The sequence below is a fragment of the Triturus cristatus genome, chromosome 12 (assembly GCF_964204655.1).
Source record: "Triturus cristatus chromosome 12, aTriCri1.1, whole genome shotgun sequence".
Taxonomy (NCBI): Eukaryota; Metazoa; Chordata; class Amphibia; order Caudata; family Salamandridae; genus Triturus; species Triturus cristatus.
In genome coordinates, this window is record NC_140595.1 from 754,198,197 (window position 1) to 754,213,564 (window position 15,368).

General features: G+C 41.9%; 1 protein-coding gene across 1 annotated transcript in view; it reads right to left on the minus strand.

Annotated features, from left to right (window-relative positions):
- LOC146782711 (extracellular calcium-sensing receptor-like) overlaps positions 1 to 15,368 on the minus strand; it is a 61,057-nt gene that overhangs the window by 21,418 nt on the left and 24,271 nt on the right. The window contains exon 3 of the mRNA XM_085637199.1: positions 13,365 to 14,233. Within this exon, the coding sequence (XP_085493325.1) occupies positions 13,365 to 14,233 (869 nt within the window). The remainder of the gene's footprint in view (positions 1 to 13,364; positions 14,234 to 15,368) is intronic.

Consider the following 15,368-nt stretch of genomic DNA (forward strand, 5'->3'; position numbering starts at 1 on the left):
GGCAGGTTGTGCCCCGAGAGAGACAGACCATGTTTGGGTCTATAGAGATGGCAGACCAGTAATGCCGATTTCCATGCTGTCAGCAATGGCAAGGATGTATCATGGCCAGGGACATTTGGGAAGGGATTCAATGATTAGGTCTTTTAAGCAAACCTGGTACAATGCAAAGTTCAGGACAATTGCAGAAAGTATCTGTCAAAGATGTTTGATTTGCCAGCAATTTAACACTGGGAAAAAGACAGTGGTGAGTCTGGGAACAATAGGCAGAGAAGGAGGTCCTTTTACAAGAATGCAGATTGATTTCATTGAAATGCCCCAAGTGAACAGACTGAGATATGTACTAGTGGTAGTCTGTTTGTTTTCAAGATGGGTTGAGGCCTATCCGACTAGGAGAAATGATGGAGTAACAGTGGCAAAGTTACTGTTAAGATAGTTGATTCCTAGGTACGGATTTCCGGTAACGATTGAGTCTGATAGAGGTGGACACTTCTATAATGAACTCATGAGTTTGATTTGTGAAGCATTAAGCATACAGCAGAAGCTACATTGTGCATACAGACCAGAGGCTTCTGGTGTGGTTGAGCAGATAAATGGCACAATCAAGAACAGGATTGGTAAGATGTGCTTAGCCACTGGCATGAAATGGCCGGATGTCTTGCCTCTAGTGCTAATGACTATTAGATCTACTACAGATAGAACTACTGGTTTAAGTCCGCACGAAATCATAATGGGACGTGCAATGCGACATGCATATGTACCTGTCAATAAGTTGATGACAATAACTGATGACATGATTTTGGATTACTGTAAAGGCTTGGCTGACGCAGTTCATTCTGTGTTTCACCAGATTGGAGAAGAAGCTACTACACTTGAGAAGAAGCAAGCTCATGATCTGAGTCCAGGAGACTGGGTGAGGATTAAAGTTCACAGAAGAAGAAATTGCTTGGTTCCGAGGTGGGGAAGACCAAGACAAGTCATTCTAACTACGACGACTGCAGTGAAGTGTGCTGGTGTGAAAAACTGGGTGCATTCGAGTCATACTCTGAGAGTTCCAAACCCAAAGGATGGGACTGGTAGAGAGTATTTTGAAGAGTCAGATTCCAGTGATGATGAAGACCCAGAACCAGTGAGAAAAAATCAAAGTTCAGGAAAAGAAGCAGAAAAGGCTTCAAGTTCAAGAGAAACATTGAGAATCTCAGAAAGGAGATCTGATTCTGAAAGAGAGCCTGAAGTTCCAAAAAGCAGTGGAGGAAAAAGAAAAGAAAAGAGCAGTTCTACAGAAATTACTCCTGAATCAGAAGAGGAGGAGATTGAAGAACCACTTGAGATTATATCTGAAGAAGTAGGGTCAGAAGAAGATAGAGAGGGACAGATTGCGGAAGACCCCCGAGGAGGTGTAGGGAACACTTCTAATAAGCTAGGTGAAGGGACAAGTAGACAGCAAGAAGATTGCGTGTTGGAGACCCGAGGAGGGAAAGAAGTAGGGAAGTCTCAAATAGTGGTGAACAAGACTGTGGAGCGAAAGAAAACTGCTGAAGAACAAAAGCGAAAGAAGACTGCTGAAGAACAAGAGGCATTTGAAACAGAATCGGATGAAAGTGAGAATGGAAAATCAGAGGGTCGAGTTCTGAGAAAGAGAACTTGGATTGGAGAAAGAAATAATACAGAAACAAGACCGAAAAAGGTCGTAAGAGGAGATTTTTGGCCTAACAACAGAGTAAAGAGGCTGAGATACAGACTGATAAGACGGAATACATCGAGAGCTGAACAAGTGAATGAGGTGTCGAGTCAAAACGAAGTAAAAAGAAAGGAGCAAAAGGAGTCAAGAGAACCTGAGGAAATAAAAAGAATTAGAAGACCCAACCAAAAGTACAGATCACCGGAATGGTCTTATGTGGCACTGTCTGAAGAAGGAGAAGAAGAAACAGTGACTCGAGATAATCCGGAGGGGATCTTGAGAAAAGTGGTTGAGGAAAAGGAAGAATCTGTTGGAATCTTAAAAGTTATTCTGACTGACATTGGAGAAGAGTCAGATGCACAGGATGTTGTTGATGATCTGATACAATTTGATGTTGCTGAAGAAGGAGGAGTGAAAAGTGATGAATATCCAAATTGAGTGAACTGAAGAAATCACTTGGAAAAAGTGAAAAGGAGAAAGTCTGAAATTCAGCTGTCTGAAGGAATCCAAAGTTTGAGAAATTACAGTAGTGGAGTAGTAGAGGCTAAGTCAAAAGACAAGGTCAAAGTAGTAAAATGGCTAACATAGAGAATAATCAAAGTAGATGTGCCTTCTTAAGAAGATGGTGTAGAATATGCTGCTGCTGTACTGGATTATTAATGCTACTATGGGGTATTTTAGCTTTATTAGTTACATTTAGAGTTTCAATAGGTACATTTGAGATACATACTGAGAATGAGACAAATGTAGAAAAGATTTCGCAAAAAGTAGTTCCAACTAGAATTAGTAATATTTACATGCATAAAGATAGGTCAATTAATGATTTTTCTAGTAATGTTTTTTCAAAGTTGTTATACGAATATGTGAAAACAATGGAAGTAAGGGATTGCTACGTTTGTATGCAATTACCTGCATCCGTTTCAGAGGGTGTTACTTATCACCATTTACCAGCTACGTATGGAATTTCTTGTAGTGTATTAAGTAGTGTTTTTTATTTGTTAGGGAAAATAGATTATAAGATGTCTAACAAAGATAGTATTTTTGGGCACTTGCCAATGAACAAAGAGCTGAATCCAGCTAAAGAAGCTAACATTTTTGGTGAGATTTTTATTGAGAAAGAAGAATTAACATTAGATTACATTTTTAAGAATAATTTAACTTGTAGTTTGGAAGAAGAGGAGAAAGCTTTCCTGAACATGGTGGAGGAGAGGAGATTGAGTATGCATGAAAAGGCAGGGAAATATATAGTGAGTGAGACAATTTGGGACATTGAGATGGGAAAAGAATTGAGAAATGGAGCTAGTCCAACTTTAGCTTTAGATGCACCACAGAAGGGTAAGCTGTGCATTACAAGAGGGAAATCCCAAAATGATACATATTTTGTTGGGACTAGTGAATGTCATGATACATACTTCATTGCAACAGGATGGGGTTTCAGAGGTGGAGAAGATACAATTTTTCCAGGAGTGTATTATGTTTGTGGGAACAAGGCTTATTACAAGTTGCCTGACCATTGGTATGGCACGTGTTATGTGGGCCTGGTTTTTCCAAAGATTTTTCATATAGATAGAATAGAAGATGTAGAACATATTAATTTACTAATGCGCTTCAAGAGGGAAACTTGGTCTGAAATTGTGGGTAACATTTTTGGAGCTTTAATTCCAGCAGTGGGAATTTCTTTAAATGCTAATGGGATTCGGAAACTGTCAACAGTGGTGGATCGCTTATTGACAAATACCGCTGGAGGGTTTCTTTTGGTGAATACGGAACTAATTGCCGTACGTGCTATGTCTATGCAAAATAGACTTGCTCTTGATATTCTATTGGCTAAGGAGGGTGGAGTTTGTGGAATGCTGAAAGTTCAACATTGTTGCACTTACATTCCAGACGAAAGCAAAGACCTGAAGGTCTATATCAAAAATATTACTGATTTGCATGAAGAATTAGTACCACTTGAAGCTGAAAGTATCTGGATTAAAATAGCTAATAAGGTGATAGCTGTTAAAAGTTTTATTGCAAAAATAGGTAGTACTATTATAGGTAAGATATTGTTTCCTTTAACTTGTATAATTGTTGCTTTATTGATATTGAGATTGGTGTGTTTGTGTTGTAAAAACAGGGGAGGGAAAAAGAAATTAATTAAAAGAAACAATGAAAAGAGAAATAAAAGGTTGAAAAGAGAACCACAAGAAATTGAATTAGAAGAATTAAGGGAGAATGTCTACTTAGAAACAAAAAGGGATGATGAAAGAGTGTCTGGTGTGTAGTGATGTGTAAGGAGGAAAAAGACATTTCCAATTTCTCCTAAAATGGGACTAAATTTTCACTAAATTTTTTTTTTTGGGTTATTTGGTGATAAAATCACCAAAGGGGGGATTGCTGGAGCAGGATTTTCTAATGAAAATCTATAGGGTTTTGAAGCTCTGGTTTGTGTATTTGTCATAAGATTAACATTACTAATTAATAATCACTAATTATTTGTTTTGTGTACATGTTTAAACTTACCAACATACTAATGAGAAGAAAACCGACACGAGGGAATGCTTTCGTATTGCTATTAATAAATGTGCATGTTTTATTAAATAAACGTTGCTGAGTGCTGTTTATTTTAAGCACGAAACACTTTTGAATTAATGCTTTTCTGTGTTGCTAAAGCTAGATAATTACATACACATAAGGGTATTAGTGGGGTTAACACTGTTTAATTACTATGCTGTGGTAACGTTGTTTTTGTCTCTTTTAATTAAGATGGTCCATTTTGGCCTAACCAAACATGTCCGCCGTTTGCAGCCTGGCCTCGAGTGAGAATTTGTGATGAGAAGGCCTTGCTGAACACATTTGATCACAGTCCTTGCCTGGTTAAAACTTTCCGTGAGGACAGCAGCAGTTCTGGGCAGGTTTCCAGATGTATTGGACAGCCTTGGAGGACAAAGGAACTGTTAAGAAAGAACTCTGAGCATTGTGTCATCGCTGAAGAAATGTGGTTGCTAAAGGATACATTTTTATTTTTGGTTCCTGTTCTGTCTTTTTATTTTTGTGATTTCCTGAGCGGAGATTTTCCAAATGTAGCGATGCTACATCCTTTCCTGCTCGCTCTGCTCAGCGGTTCGGCGGATGTGTAAACATTTAATGTTTCTTTAATATTGCAAGTTTCATTATAAATATACTAGACTAGAGAGGGTCTGCGTTCATTGCATTCGGTTCGTTCATTGCATTCGGGATTTTGATGCCCAAACCTGCGTTGGTGAGAATCGATGCTGAGAGGACGGTGACTTGGGAGATTTCTACTGAGAGACTTGTCCTGATGACCCATTCTGACATTTAGCTAGAATAGGTAATTATGAGAAAATGATTTATTCTGATTAATTTCTTTTGACTAATTTTAGATAAAGAATCATAATTTTAAATACGGTGTTGGTGATTATTTCATGTCAATTATTGAGTACTCTATTTGATTATTGATGTATAGATTGTTTAGATTATGACAATTGCAATAGCTAGGTCTTATCGACCTCGGTGTAGATGTGGGGTTTAGGAGTTTAGGAGTTTTCTTTCCACAGGTTCAGTGCTGGTGGAGTATTTGAGGGTATGTTAGTGAAATGGGCCCTAGTGTATGGTGAGTGTATGTGTGTGTAACTGTGAAATTACTCTATCCGTGGAAGTAGGGAGATTTTATACACCCCAATCTGCATCACATTTACAACTGTGTAACCACATTGAGGAATTCCAGCTTCCATCAGGGCCACAGCACCGAAACAGCCATCGCTTATATAGTTGAAGATGCTCTTAAAATGCTTTACAAGAATGAATCCTGCCTATTAATCCTACTCAACCTCTCAACAGCTTTTGACACTGTAAAACATGACCATCTCCTGAGACTTCTGGAACGTAGGATGGGGCTCTCTGGCTCAGTACTAAAATGGTTTGCCTCTTTTATCCATAACACAACACAGAGAGTTAAAACCAATCAAACCCTCTCCAATTCCAGTCCTTGCACTCTGGGTGTTCCCCAAGAGTTCTCTCTCTCACACACACTCTTCAACCTATTAATTGAACCTCTTACTGAAATCCTCAAAGCATCTAACATTTAGTATCATGTATGCAGATGACACCCAGTTACACATGAAAAACTCTTCTCCTGACGATATCAAGACACTCAATGGAACCCCGCACAAAACCCAGAACTGGTTAACCTTCAACCATCTCAAACTGAACACCCTCAAAACTGAATTTCTCCTTATCTCCCCGCCCAATCAGGCCCCCATCGTGAAGAAATATATGAAAAATCTGTCCGCTCTCAAAAGCACACCACATATCATAGACTCAACGAGATCTCTGGGAATAGTGCTGGATAAGAACTTGAACATGCAGGATCACATCAGCACATCTACCAAAGGAGAAAACTTCCATTTGAGCATCCTAAGGAAATTAAAACCCTTCCTTCCCCGATGACATCAAGTCCGCTGTGCAAGCATTAGTCATCTCATGGCTGGAATATGGCAGTGCGACCCTCTGCGGTCTACCGAGGTACAGACTGGCCCCTTTCAGGGCATCTGTGAATGCTGCTGCCAGACTCATCACAGGCTCCAAGAAAAGCAACCACGGTTCCCCGGATTTGAAATCTCTAAATTGGTTACCATTCGAGGCAAGGATACAACACACACTTGCCTCCATGATCCATAAAGCCCTTCATTTCAACACTCCTCTGTACCTTGCAAAAAAGCTAGAACTTTCAGGTAGTGCGCCTTCCTCCAGGAGCTCCAGTACATTGTTGTTTAAACCAAAAACAATTAAGCAAATTAAAACTTACAATAGATCCTTCTCAGGTATTGCCCGGAGAATCTAGAACTCCCTACCTATGGCAACTAGACTGATTCCATCAACAGTGTCCTTCAAAAGGAAGTGAAAACTTTACTGATGAGTACTTTTCTGAGCTAGAAGTTTAGCCTCGGCCTTTCATCATATCAGCCTAGATCTGGCGAGTCCTCCCAGCCCAACGGCCTGCTCCTCCTCATTTATTGTTACAATGACTCTTTTTGCTGTGTTCTACTTACATGTTCCTTTGCCTTCCTTGTCATGTCCCTCTACCTAATTATGATATCTTGCAAAGTTACGGTTCTGATACTCTCCATTGATATGCCTTTGCGTACCTGTTGTTATTTTTGTATATTGCTGCTGTTTTTGCCTTATTTGTCTCACCTTATGGTTGTTGCAATTCTCTGTAAAGCGCTCTGATACCCTATGGGGTCATGTTTGAGCTATACAAAACTTTTAAAATAAATAAATAAAATACACTTACTGACATTACGCCGCTATGAGAGCCACCTCTACGAATGCGACTGCGCTTCTGCCGCTCTAGAGGAGGGATGTCCCGGGCACCCTACTTCCTTGGCTCCATCTCCAGAACAGGTACAAAATGGCTATCGATCTGTGTTGGATAGCAGCACAGCTTTCTGTGACCCTGAGACGCAAACATCCAAATCCTCTGGGTAGGTTTCTGATGATGATGAGGCCCCCACCTCAATCTCCTCAGAGGATACTGCCCCTCCCATGTGACTTTACAGACTGCGGATGTTCTAGTCTGACCTTGCTGCTCCAGGGTCAAAGCCCATTTTCTTCTGAACCACTGCCTGGCTGACTAGTTAATTCAACCTCAGGGGCAGCCTCACTTGCCTTCACGCTAGCCTGGGTGGTGTTGTTTTCCATTGGTACCTGTGAGATCTGAGTACAGTACTTTGGCACCACCAGAATCTCAGCAGCTAGGTATCTAAAAGGACCAGGACTAGTCTCTACAGGCACCCCTTCAGGAACTCATGCGTCCCAGTTGAGGGGAGCCCAGCCCATCCTACCTCCATATGTAGCAACACAGCCCACCCTGTTCCCCTACTGTGGAGGCTCATTTAAGGTTTGGACAACAGCTGTCAAGCTTTTTCTCTATTGTCTTTGACTTCAATGTTTTTCAATTTAGGTTTTATTTCAAGATTTTACTGATATGAGTGGCATATCCCTCCAAACACACTGTTTGTCCCAATCTTCCCAAAAGCCCCACACATCCAGATGAGGGAGGATTCCAAACTTCCAGGTCGGGACCTTGTAGGTACTTTAGCGATCTAATGGTTCCCACACAAATCTTTCAGATACATTCCTGGAGTATTAGAGGAATGCAGACTCCGGCCCGGTGCTATAAAATTCATGCACATCTATCACATAAACATCCATATAGCGCTGCTGCAGGAATCACACATAACCCACCTAGAAGCTGAACATCTCTAGAAAAGATAGAGGGAGCATGTTGATGTGGGCAGGTACCCCCTTCTAAGTTCAGACTCAGGAAATTGACCCAAAAGGCCATTTCATTCTGCTATAGGCTATCCCGACAGTCAAGCCCTCTTAATAGGCAGTATGAATGCCCCACACTTTGACCAGCCCAGCTTTTTCTACCATTTCTCCTCCTTCCTAGCAAAATGGACACATCTTCAATGTATTCTTGGGTGGGGGGACTTTAATTGCATGCTATACATCTCCCTAGACTGGTCCCTCTCACTACTGGCCACATCTCCCACTATCCATACAGCACACATCCTGACCACCTATCTTCAGAATTGGGCCCTCTAAGACCCTTGGATACATCTACACCTGGGCCTCAAGATTTATTCTCATTACTTTTGGCAAATGGCATATACATCAGATTATAGATTAGACTAGACAGAATAGTATGTTTGGAGGAGCTCTGCCTTTCAATACATGGGCTGAGATCTATCAGATCACAACCCCTTGTTGTTGGGACTTCATTAGGGAAGGACCCGCTCCCCAAATCCCGATGTGGATGTTACAACCATTGACTCTTGAAGACAGGATTTTTCAGGATACATTGTCCACCCAGATAGTGGGATACTTTGAGCACAATGAGGGCTTGTATTACTCTCCATCTATGGAATTGGACTTTAATGTGGTCATTCAGGGTCCTGCATCTGAACTGTCCTAGGTAAACACAGAATTATCTGTGAAAGGTTAGGTGGGCGGAGTGGTACTATATTGCAGAGGAGTGTCTAGTGGTTGATGAACCCCGCATGGTGTCCTCACCTAGCTTGGATGCAAAAAGACATTGCCAAGCTGGTGTAAAAGACAGTGCTGTTTGGAGTATGTTTCCTACATTGCCAGATCCCTCTCTGAGGGATGCAGGTCTGGTCGACTTCAGGCCTGGCTAATTAGAAATTACTTCAAGCAGCCTTCCTTAACATGTATCAGATGATGGTTGGCTATCACTGCCCTGTCCACTAAGAAAACACAGAGAAACACGGACTCCCAGCAAACCTCTACAAAACATACATGACTTCCCTGGTGCACCAATTAGTGAAATTGTTTGAAAGTGTGTTGGAAGACGACCGAAATCCAGACACTGTCCGTGAGGCATTATTGGTCTTTCTGTTGAAACCCAGGAAGGACCTCCAACAAACCCAACATTGTACCGTTCGATTGCCATCCTAAACATAGATTATAAAATCCCACATAAAATGTTACCCAGATCCAACAGATCCTCCCCCGCTTAATCCATGCAGACCAAAGTGATTTTGTCCCAGAAAGAAGTACGTTGCTGAACATCAAGCGATTGTTCTAAGTTATGGAGGCAGCACACGCATGGTATCCTGAACCCCCCACCCTACTATTAGACTTAGAAAAAGTGTTTGACTCCCTTGGTGGGGCAGCGTGTTCACTTTTTTAACCAGCTCTGGCTTTGGGGTCTGAACCATTAAGCTGATTCATCTACTGTACACAGAGGAGATGGTGCAGTTTCACACAGGAATCCAGATCTCCCATCCTGTACAAGTAAGCAGGGCTACCAGACAGGTGTACCCCCTGTCCCTGATACTCTCTGCTGTAGCAATGAAACCTCTGACTGATCATGCCTGTATTTCAGGGAGGTACTAGGGAATCCCTTTATGAGATGGGACACACTCAATCTCACTTTATGAGGATGATGCCCTCCTCAATGGCCTCACTGAGGACCTTTCGAGCATTGGTTACCTCCTGACAGGTTGGGACCCTTTCGGGGCTACAGCTCAGCTGGACCAAGTCTTGCTTGTTCCTACTCCTCCCTTCTGCACCACCAACCCAACTGGATAAGGAGGATGGCCCATTATGCTAGAAGGACAGATCCTTCAAATATCTTGGCATCAAAATCTTCCATAATGAACTAGATCTGTTAGATGAGAATCTTACAGCAGCAGTATTCTCCCTGAAGACCCAAGTCTCCTTTCAGAAATCTTTACCATTATCCGTCAAAGGCTGCTTAGCTGTGGCAAAAATGGTGATGCTCTCCCACCTCTGATGCCACTTTGCTAATATTCCGGTGATCCCTCGTCAAACGATGTTCCGAGACTTGGATAAATTGCTAGGAGATCCTATATGGCACAACTGCCGGTGGAGGGTATCCAAGTGCAACTACAGCTCCCATTGGATTGCCCTGAATTTTGAGCTATATTATTTAGCAGCCCAGCTGCAGCGGCTCGCCCAATGATTGGTAGGGCATGGATTAGAGGTAATGAAGACCTCTATACCCCCTTGAGCCAGATGAAAATTACTGTTGGTGGCCGCAATATTAGTGTGCTTACTAAGATGGCTCCCCAGCTTGACACGAGTAGCTCTATAGTGTTATCTAGGGGCCATTGGCCGACCCAGATCTACTCCTTCTATGTGCCTTTTATTCCCCTATAATGCCTCACCATGGACACAGGCTTTCTCTCTAAACAAGACCTGCAATTATGGGACAGTGCAGTTCTCTGCACTCTCAGTCATCTGTTCCACAGCGGGCAACTGCAAATATTTGATGACTTACAAACAAAGTAAAAACTACATCCAGGCCAAATCTACACATATAGTTCCATTTGCAGACTCATGGGGCACCAAAGGCAAGTAGAAGCCACTGAACAGAACACAAACGTCTTTGTTGATTGTCTATATACATTAGGTAATGTAGAGAGACTCATAACTTGGTCACAAAGGTACTTTTGACTAATACTAGGGTCTCTCTACAACGCTTATAGGAAACAAGTGAGGCCAAGTTCAGCAGAGCTTTTCAAGAAAAATAGTGGGTGTGGGTTCTGGTGTACCCCTGCAAGATATCCTGTGAATGCCAGTCTTCAACCTGTTATAGTTTTAAGTCCTTCAAAGAGCTTACCTCTCATCCTCATGTCTTTATTGTATATTCCCACCTGCCCCAGACACCTGCGCCCATTGTGGCTTCTTAGCAGCCGACCTCAAACATATGCTATGGGACTGCCTGACTCTCTTTCACTTTTGGCTGGAAGTTCTGCAAGCACTCTGGGATCACAGGCTAACTCCAGGGCCGGACTGTGAACCAAAACCAGCCCTGGCAAAGTGCTTGGCCAGCCCCCCGGGGGTTGAGGGTGTGGCTGAACTGTTTGCCAGGGCCGGTTTCAGACGATTTTGTTACAGGGGCCGATATTGCAGCTATGCTGCAAAAAACGCCCTGTAACAAAAACAGCCCCCCCCCAGGGGCCCAAAACCAGCCCCCACCCTGGCGGCCCACAATGGAAACGCCCGGTGCCTGCTACAGCCAGTCCAGCCCTGGCTGACTCTCAATTAGATATTTTGAAGGTAGGAGCCTTGAGATTTTTAAAAGACCACGAAAAAATACAAAACCGTCTCATGCTTTATTGATCTGCTACTCACACTAGTGAAATGGGCAATAATGCTGAATGAATTAAGAATTCTACCCCTCTCAGTGGTGCAGCTTGAAGAGTAGAGGTCAGGCAATGGGCTGAGGCAGAGGTGGCAGCCCGGCACAGAGAGGAGACTAAGGGCCTATGCAGATGACCTATAGCCCACAAGTGGGATACGCTTCTATCCCAATTCACAAAGAACAAAACGATTCTCCCTCCACCATGGTACTAGATGAGTGAACCACTGTCCTTGAAACTCTTCAGGGTTGTAGTTACTGGATATATCCTTTCACTACATGGGTGGGATAGAAGACCTTCCCTCACCCACCCCCACCTAGATCTGACCATTCCCCTACTGCCACAGTCATCTATCTGAAGATGACACTCTAGTCCCAGGTTAGCAGGCCCTACTATATCCCTTCCCCTCCCCTTTGTTCCCCCTACCAAGTTCACCATAGTTCTACCTTCCCTCTCCATAGAGGAGGATGTTCTCATACACACGATAGATAAGTTATTTCAGTGGCAGAACCCTCCCTCCATTATTATCTAATGCTTACTCATTATAGCATTCAGGCAAGGAAGGGCACTTTTAGACCCATCCACAACCTGAAATCCTCAATATGGGGTGATTAGTATGTAAATTTACATGTAAAAAAATGAAATAAAAAATATTTTTAAAAATCACAGACATTCAGTTTTATTGCAAGTGGAAATCACAATCAATTGTCTTCAGTTTCAATCCCATGATAGCCTTCAACACTGAAGACCCCTCTTCTCTTCTTTCTCTTGACCACACTAACTAGGCATCATGATCTAGCACAAACAACGTCTTCCCTTACCTCTCCAATCTCCCATTCAGATTTCTGACACTTATAGAAGTCATTCCCAACCCTGTATCAATGGCCCTCCCACTGGTCTGTGCCAGAAACCATCTCCTTTGTTCATCTCACTTATTACCTTTAAGATGACACTATCCATTGTTTTCTGTTTTACAACTTTTACCCCCACCTACAGTAATTCAGTACAAACTGCATCACCAATTAGACATTGGATACCATATTAATATGCTACTCCATTACAACAAGGTCCTATTCTTTCCGTCACCAACACCTGGAACTTCTCTAACTGATGGTCTCCGCTTTCCCTTCATGTTCTAAAATTCATCTCAACAGCCAGTAACCTTGTTCTCTTCAGACAATCCATTCAAATGGAGACCATTACTACCAACACAGCTACAGCAGGATACTTTTAATCAATTAATATATATTAGATAGGTTCAAATATACTATTTAGCACAGACAAACAGCTATACAAATAATACTGGACTACTGTAATAATCTTTTAGATTGCCTCCAAGATAAGGTTGTAAATTCTGTTACCCGAAATATGTACAACTAACCCACACAAACTTCAACCTCTGCCACCACGCCAGCTGACTTTCCCCCAACATCCGTGTCCTACAAAAGCAACTGACACTTGTTTCCAGAGCTGTGAATGCCCTGGCTTCAAACTATCTCTATTATCCAAGTAGACACCTACTTGAAATCAAAGATCCATCAACCTTGACTTTCTAGTTACACCTATATCACCTTGTATCATTTGGTCCTACCCACTTCTGAAGCTTACCTTTAGAATTAGAACTTTCTGCAACCAGAGCTTTTTGTTTTTACCTCAAAGTAATGCTGCCTAGTCATCATCTGCAACTCAGAATAATTGAATGTCAACCTCCCATTTCCCAGTTCTGTATCTACTTGTCATGCCTGTATGATCCATTAGTAATATATGAAAATAGCATTTGATATGTGCATCTGCAACGATTACTATTATGCAATAGGCTCGAGTCATACTTAGGACAATTCTGCATGTCATCTAAAATATGTTAACAACCCCACTCTTACTTGGCTATGTACCGCTTTATAATATGTTTCTGGCTGAAGCCATAATTCAAATAAATCATATTTAAATACATAAATAAATGTTTAGAAAATATACATATAACTAACCAAATTTCAATCTTTATTTCTGCTTCAGCCCAAATTCTTACTTGCCATGGTTCAAAATCCAATAAATCTGCACAATTCCTCTGAATGAAAGGACTTCTATCATTTTTGCAGGACACCAGATCCTGTAAAGCTGTGGCGATGGCATATACTGCCATGTAGGTGCTGTAGGCGATCCCCTGGTATGTGGCATTGTAAAACGTGGGAAGGTTGCTCAGATTCTCATGTCCTGTGCACCGTTTCATGTTGCTAACCCTGGAACCCAAGCGATTTTGATGATCAGACCAGACACATCCAAAACTATCTTCCCAGAATTCTTGAATAAAAACATCATCGGCATACTTTGAAGGATTGACATTTCTGAGATGCTGGTCAAATCCTGGCATTTCACCACTGTGGATGGCAAACCCAATGGTGCCTGTGAGGATGTCCGAGTACTTCTTTACAGACAAGAGGGCAGATGTGGACCAGTTCTCGCTGGCGATGAAAACCTTCCCAGTCACATTATGCCTCACCATCTCATCCACAATGATGACCATATCTGTATCAGAGCAAAAGACCACAATGGCTGTGGCGGTTGAATCTCTAATCACCTGGGCGATGTGAAAGGCATTCCTGTCAGCCCTGCTGAGGATAATGTTCTCAGAGAAAGCAACACAAGCACCAGCTGTCATGAGCTCTTGCTTAATTATTTGAATGCCCTGTTGACCATAATCACTGTCTTCAGCCAGGAGACCTACCCAAGTCCACCCAAAATACATTACTATTTTAGCAAGCCCAAGAGACTGGAATTCATCACTAGGGATGGTCCGGAAAAAAGAAGGGAACTGGTTTCGGTCACTTAGGAGAGGATTAGTTGAAAAATAACTGACCTGTAGAAGAAAATCAAGGACGTTTATCAAAAAATCAGCATGATCATAGAAATGGAAATGATTAAACAGAATTTCGGCAAATGAGTGTTGAAAAACCTTGGCCCAGACTCATTAGGAACTTGCATTGTCCTTGTGTGCTGCAAGTAGTTGCAAGGCAACACAAGTCCTTATCTGGGATTCACTAAGCCAGGCAAAGCCACTTTGCGTGGTTTAGTAAATACAAATTGACACAACACAATGAATAGTGCTGCTTTGCAGTATTTTGCATCGGGGAGGCTTTCCATGGGCGGAGAAAGGGTGTTTCCATGCATCCACGCATGGATTTTGACACAATCGAAGACTTCCCAAGATCACTAAACATTGGATTGCCCCAAAATGGTCCACCTCCCAGACCCAGGCGTAACAAGGAGAAATATATTTAGTTATTTCTCCTTGCTACTTCCTTTTTCTATGTTTAATGCATTCGACATCACACATAGAAAATTAATATTGCATTTAAGGATTGCTTTTGTGCACAAAGGGTTTTGAATTTTCTTAATCTGTCTTTTAAAATTGTGATTTATATGCACAAGTAGGTTTTTTCCTAAGAAAAAGCTATTAAACCTTTTCAGTTAAAAGAGCTTTAGCATCCTGCCACTGCACTGACTATTCAGATTACATTTTAAGCATGTCACATTTATTCACATTTATCACTTAAATCTTGCGGGTTCCAAAGCACTAATTATAGGTGACTTCATTAAAGTAAAAATTAGGTTCTGACATAGGCCTGCTGTAGCTTTGGCTCACAGCAGTTCAGGACTCCAGCAACATGCCAGAAGAAATGCTCACACATGCGGATGGGTTAAATGAACAATGCAGTCCACAAGTGCACTGGTAAAATTCAAGCTCTATGTTACTTTGTCCTTATTAAAATGTTAATTATGCCAACAGGGGTAGCTAATTTTGTATCATGTTTAGGGTACAGTTTAGAAGTTCCACCATGCCCAAAGTCAAATTTGCCAGCAGAATCTATTCAAAAACAATGGGGGGAGGGGTCACTTAACATCAGTTGGATTGAATCCTTCCTCACAGGACGCACGTTCCAAGTGTGGGACAACAATCACCACTCGTCCACCCTTCCACTTACCAGCGGTGT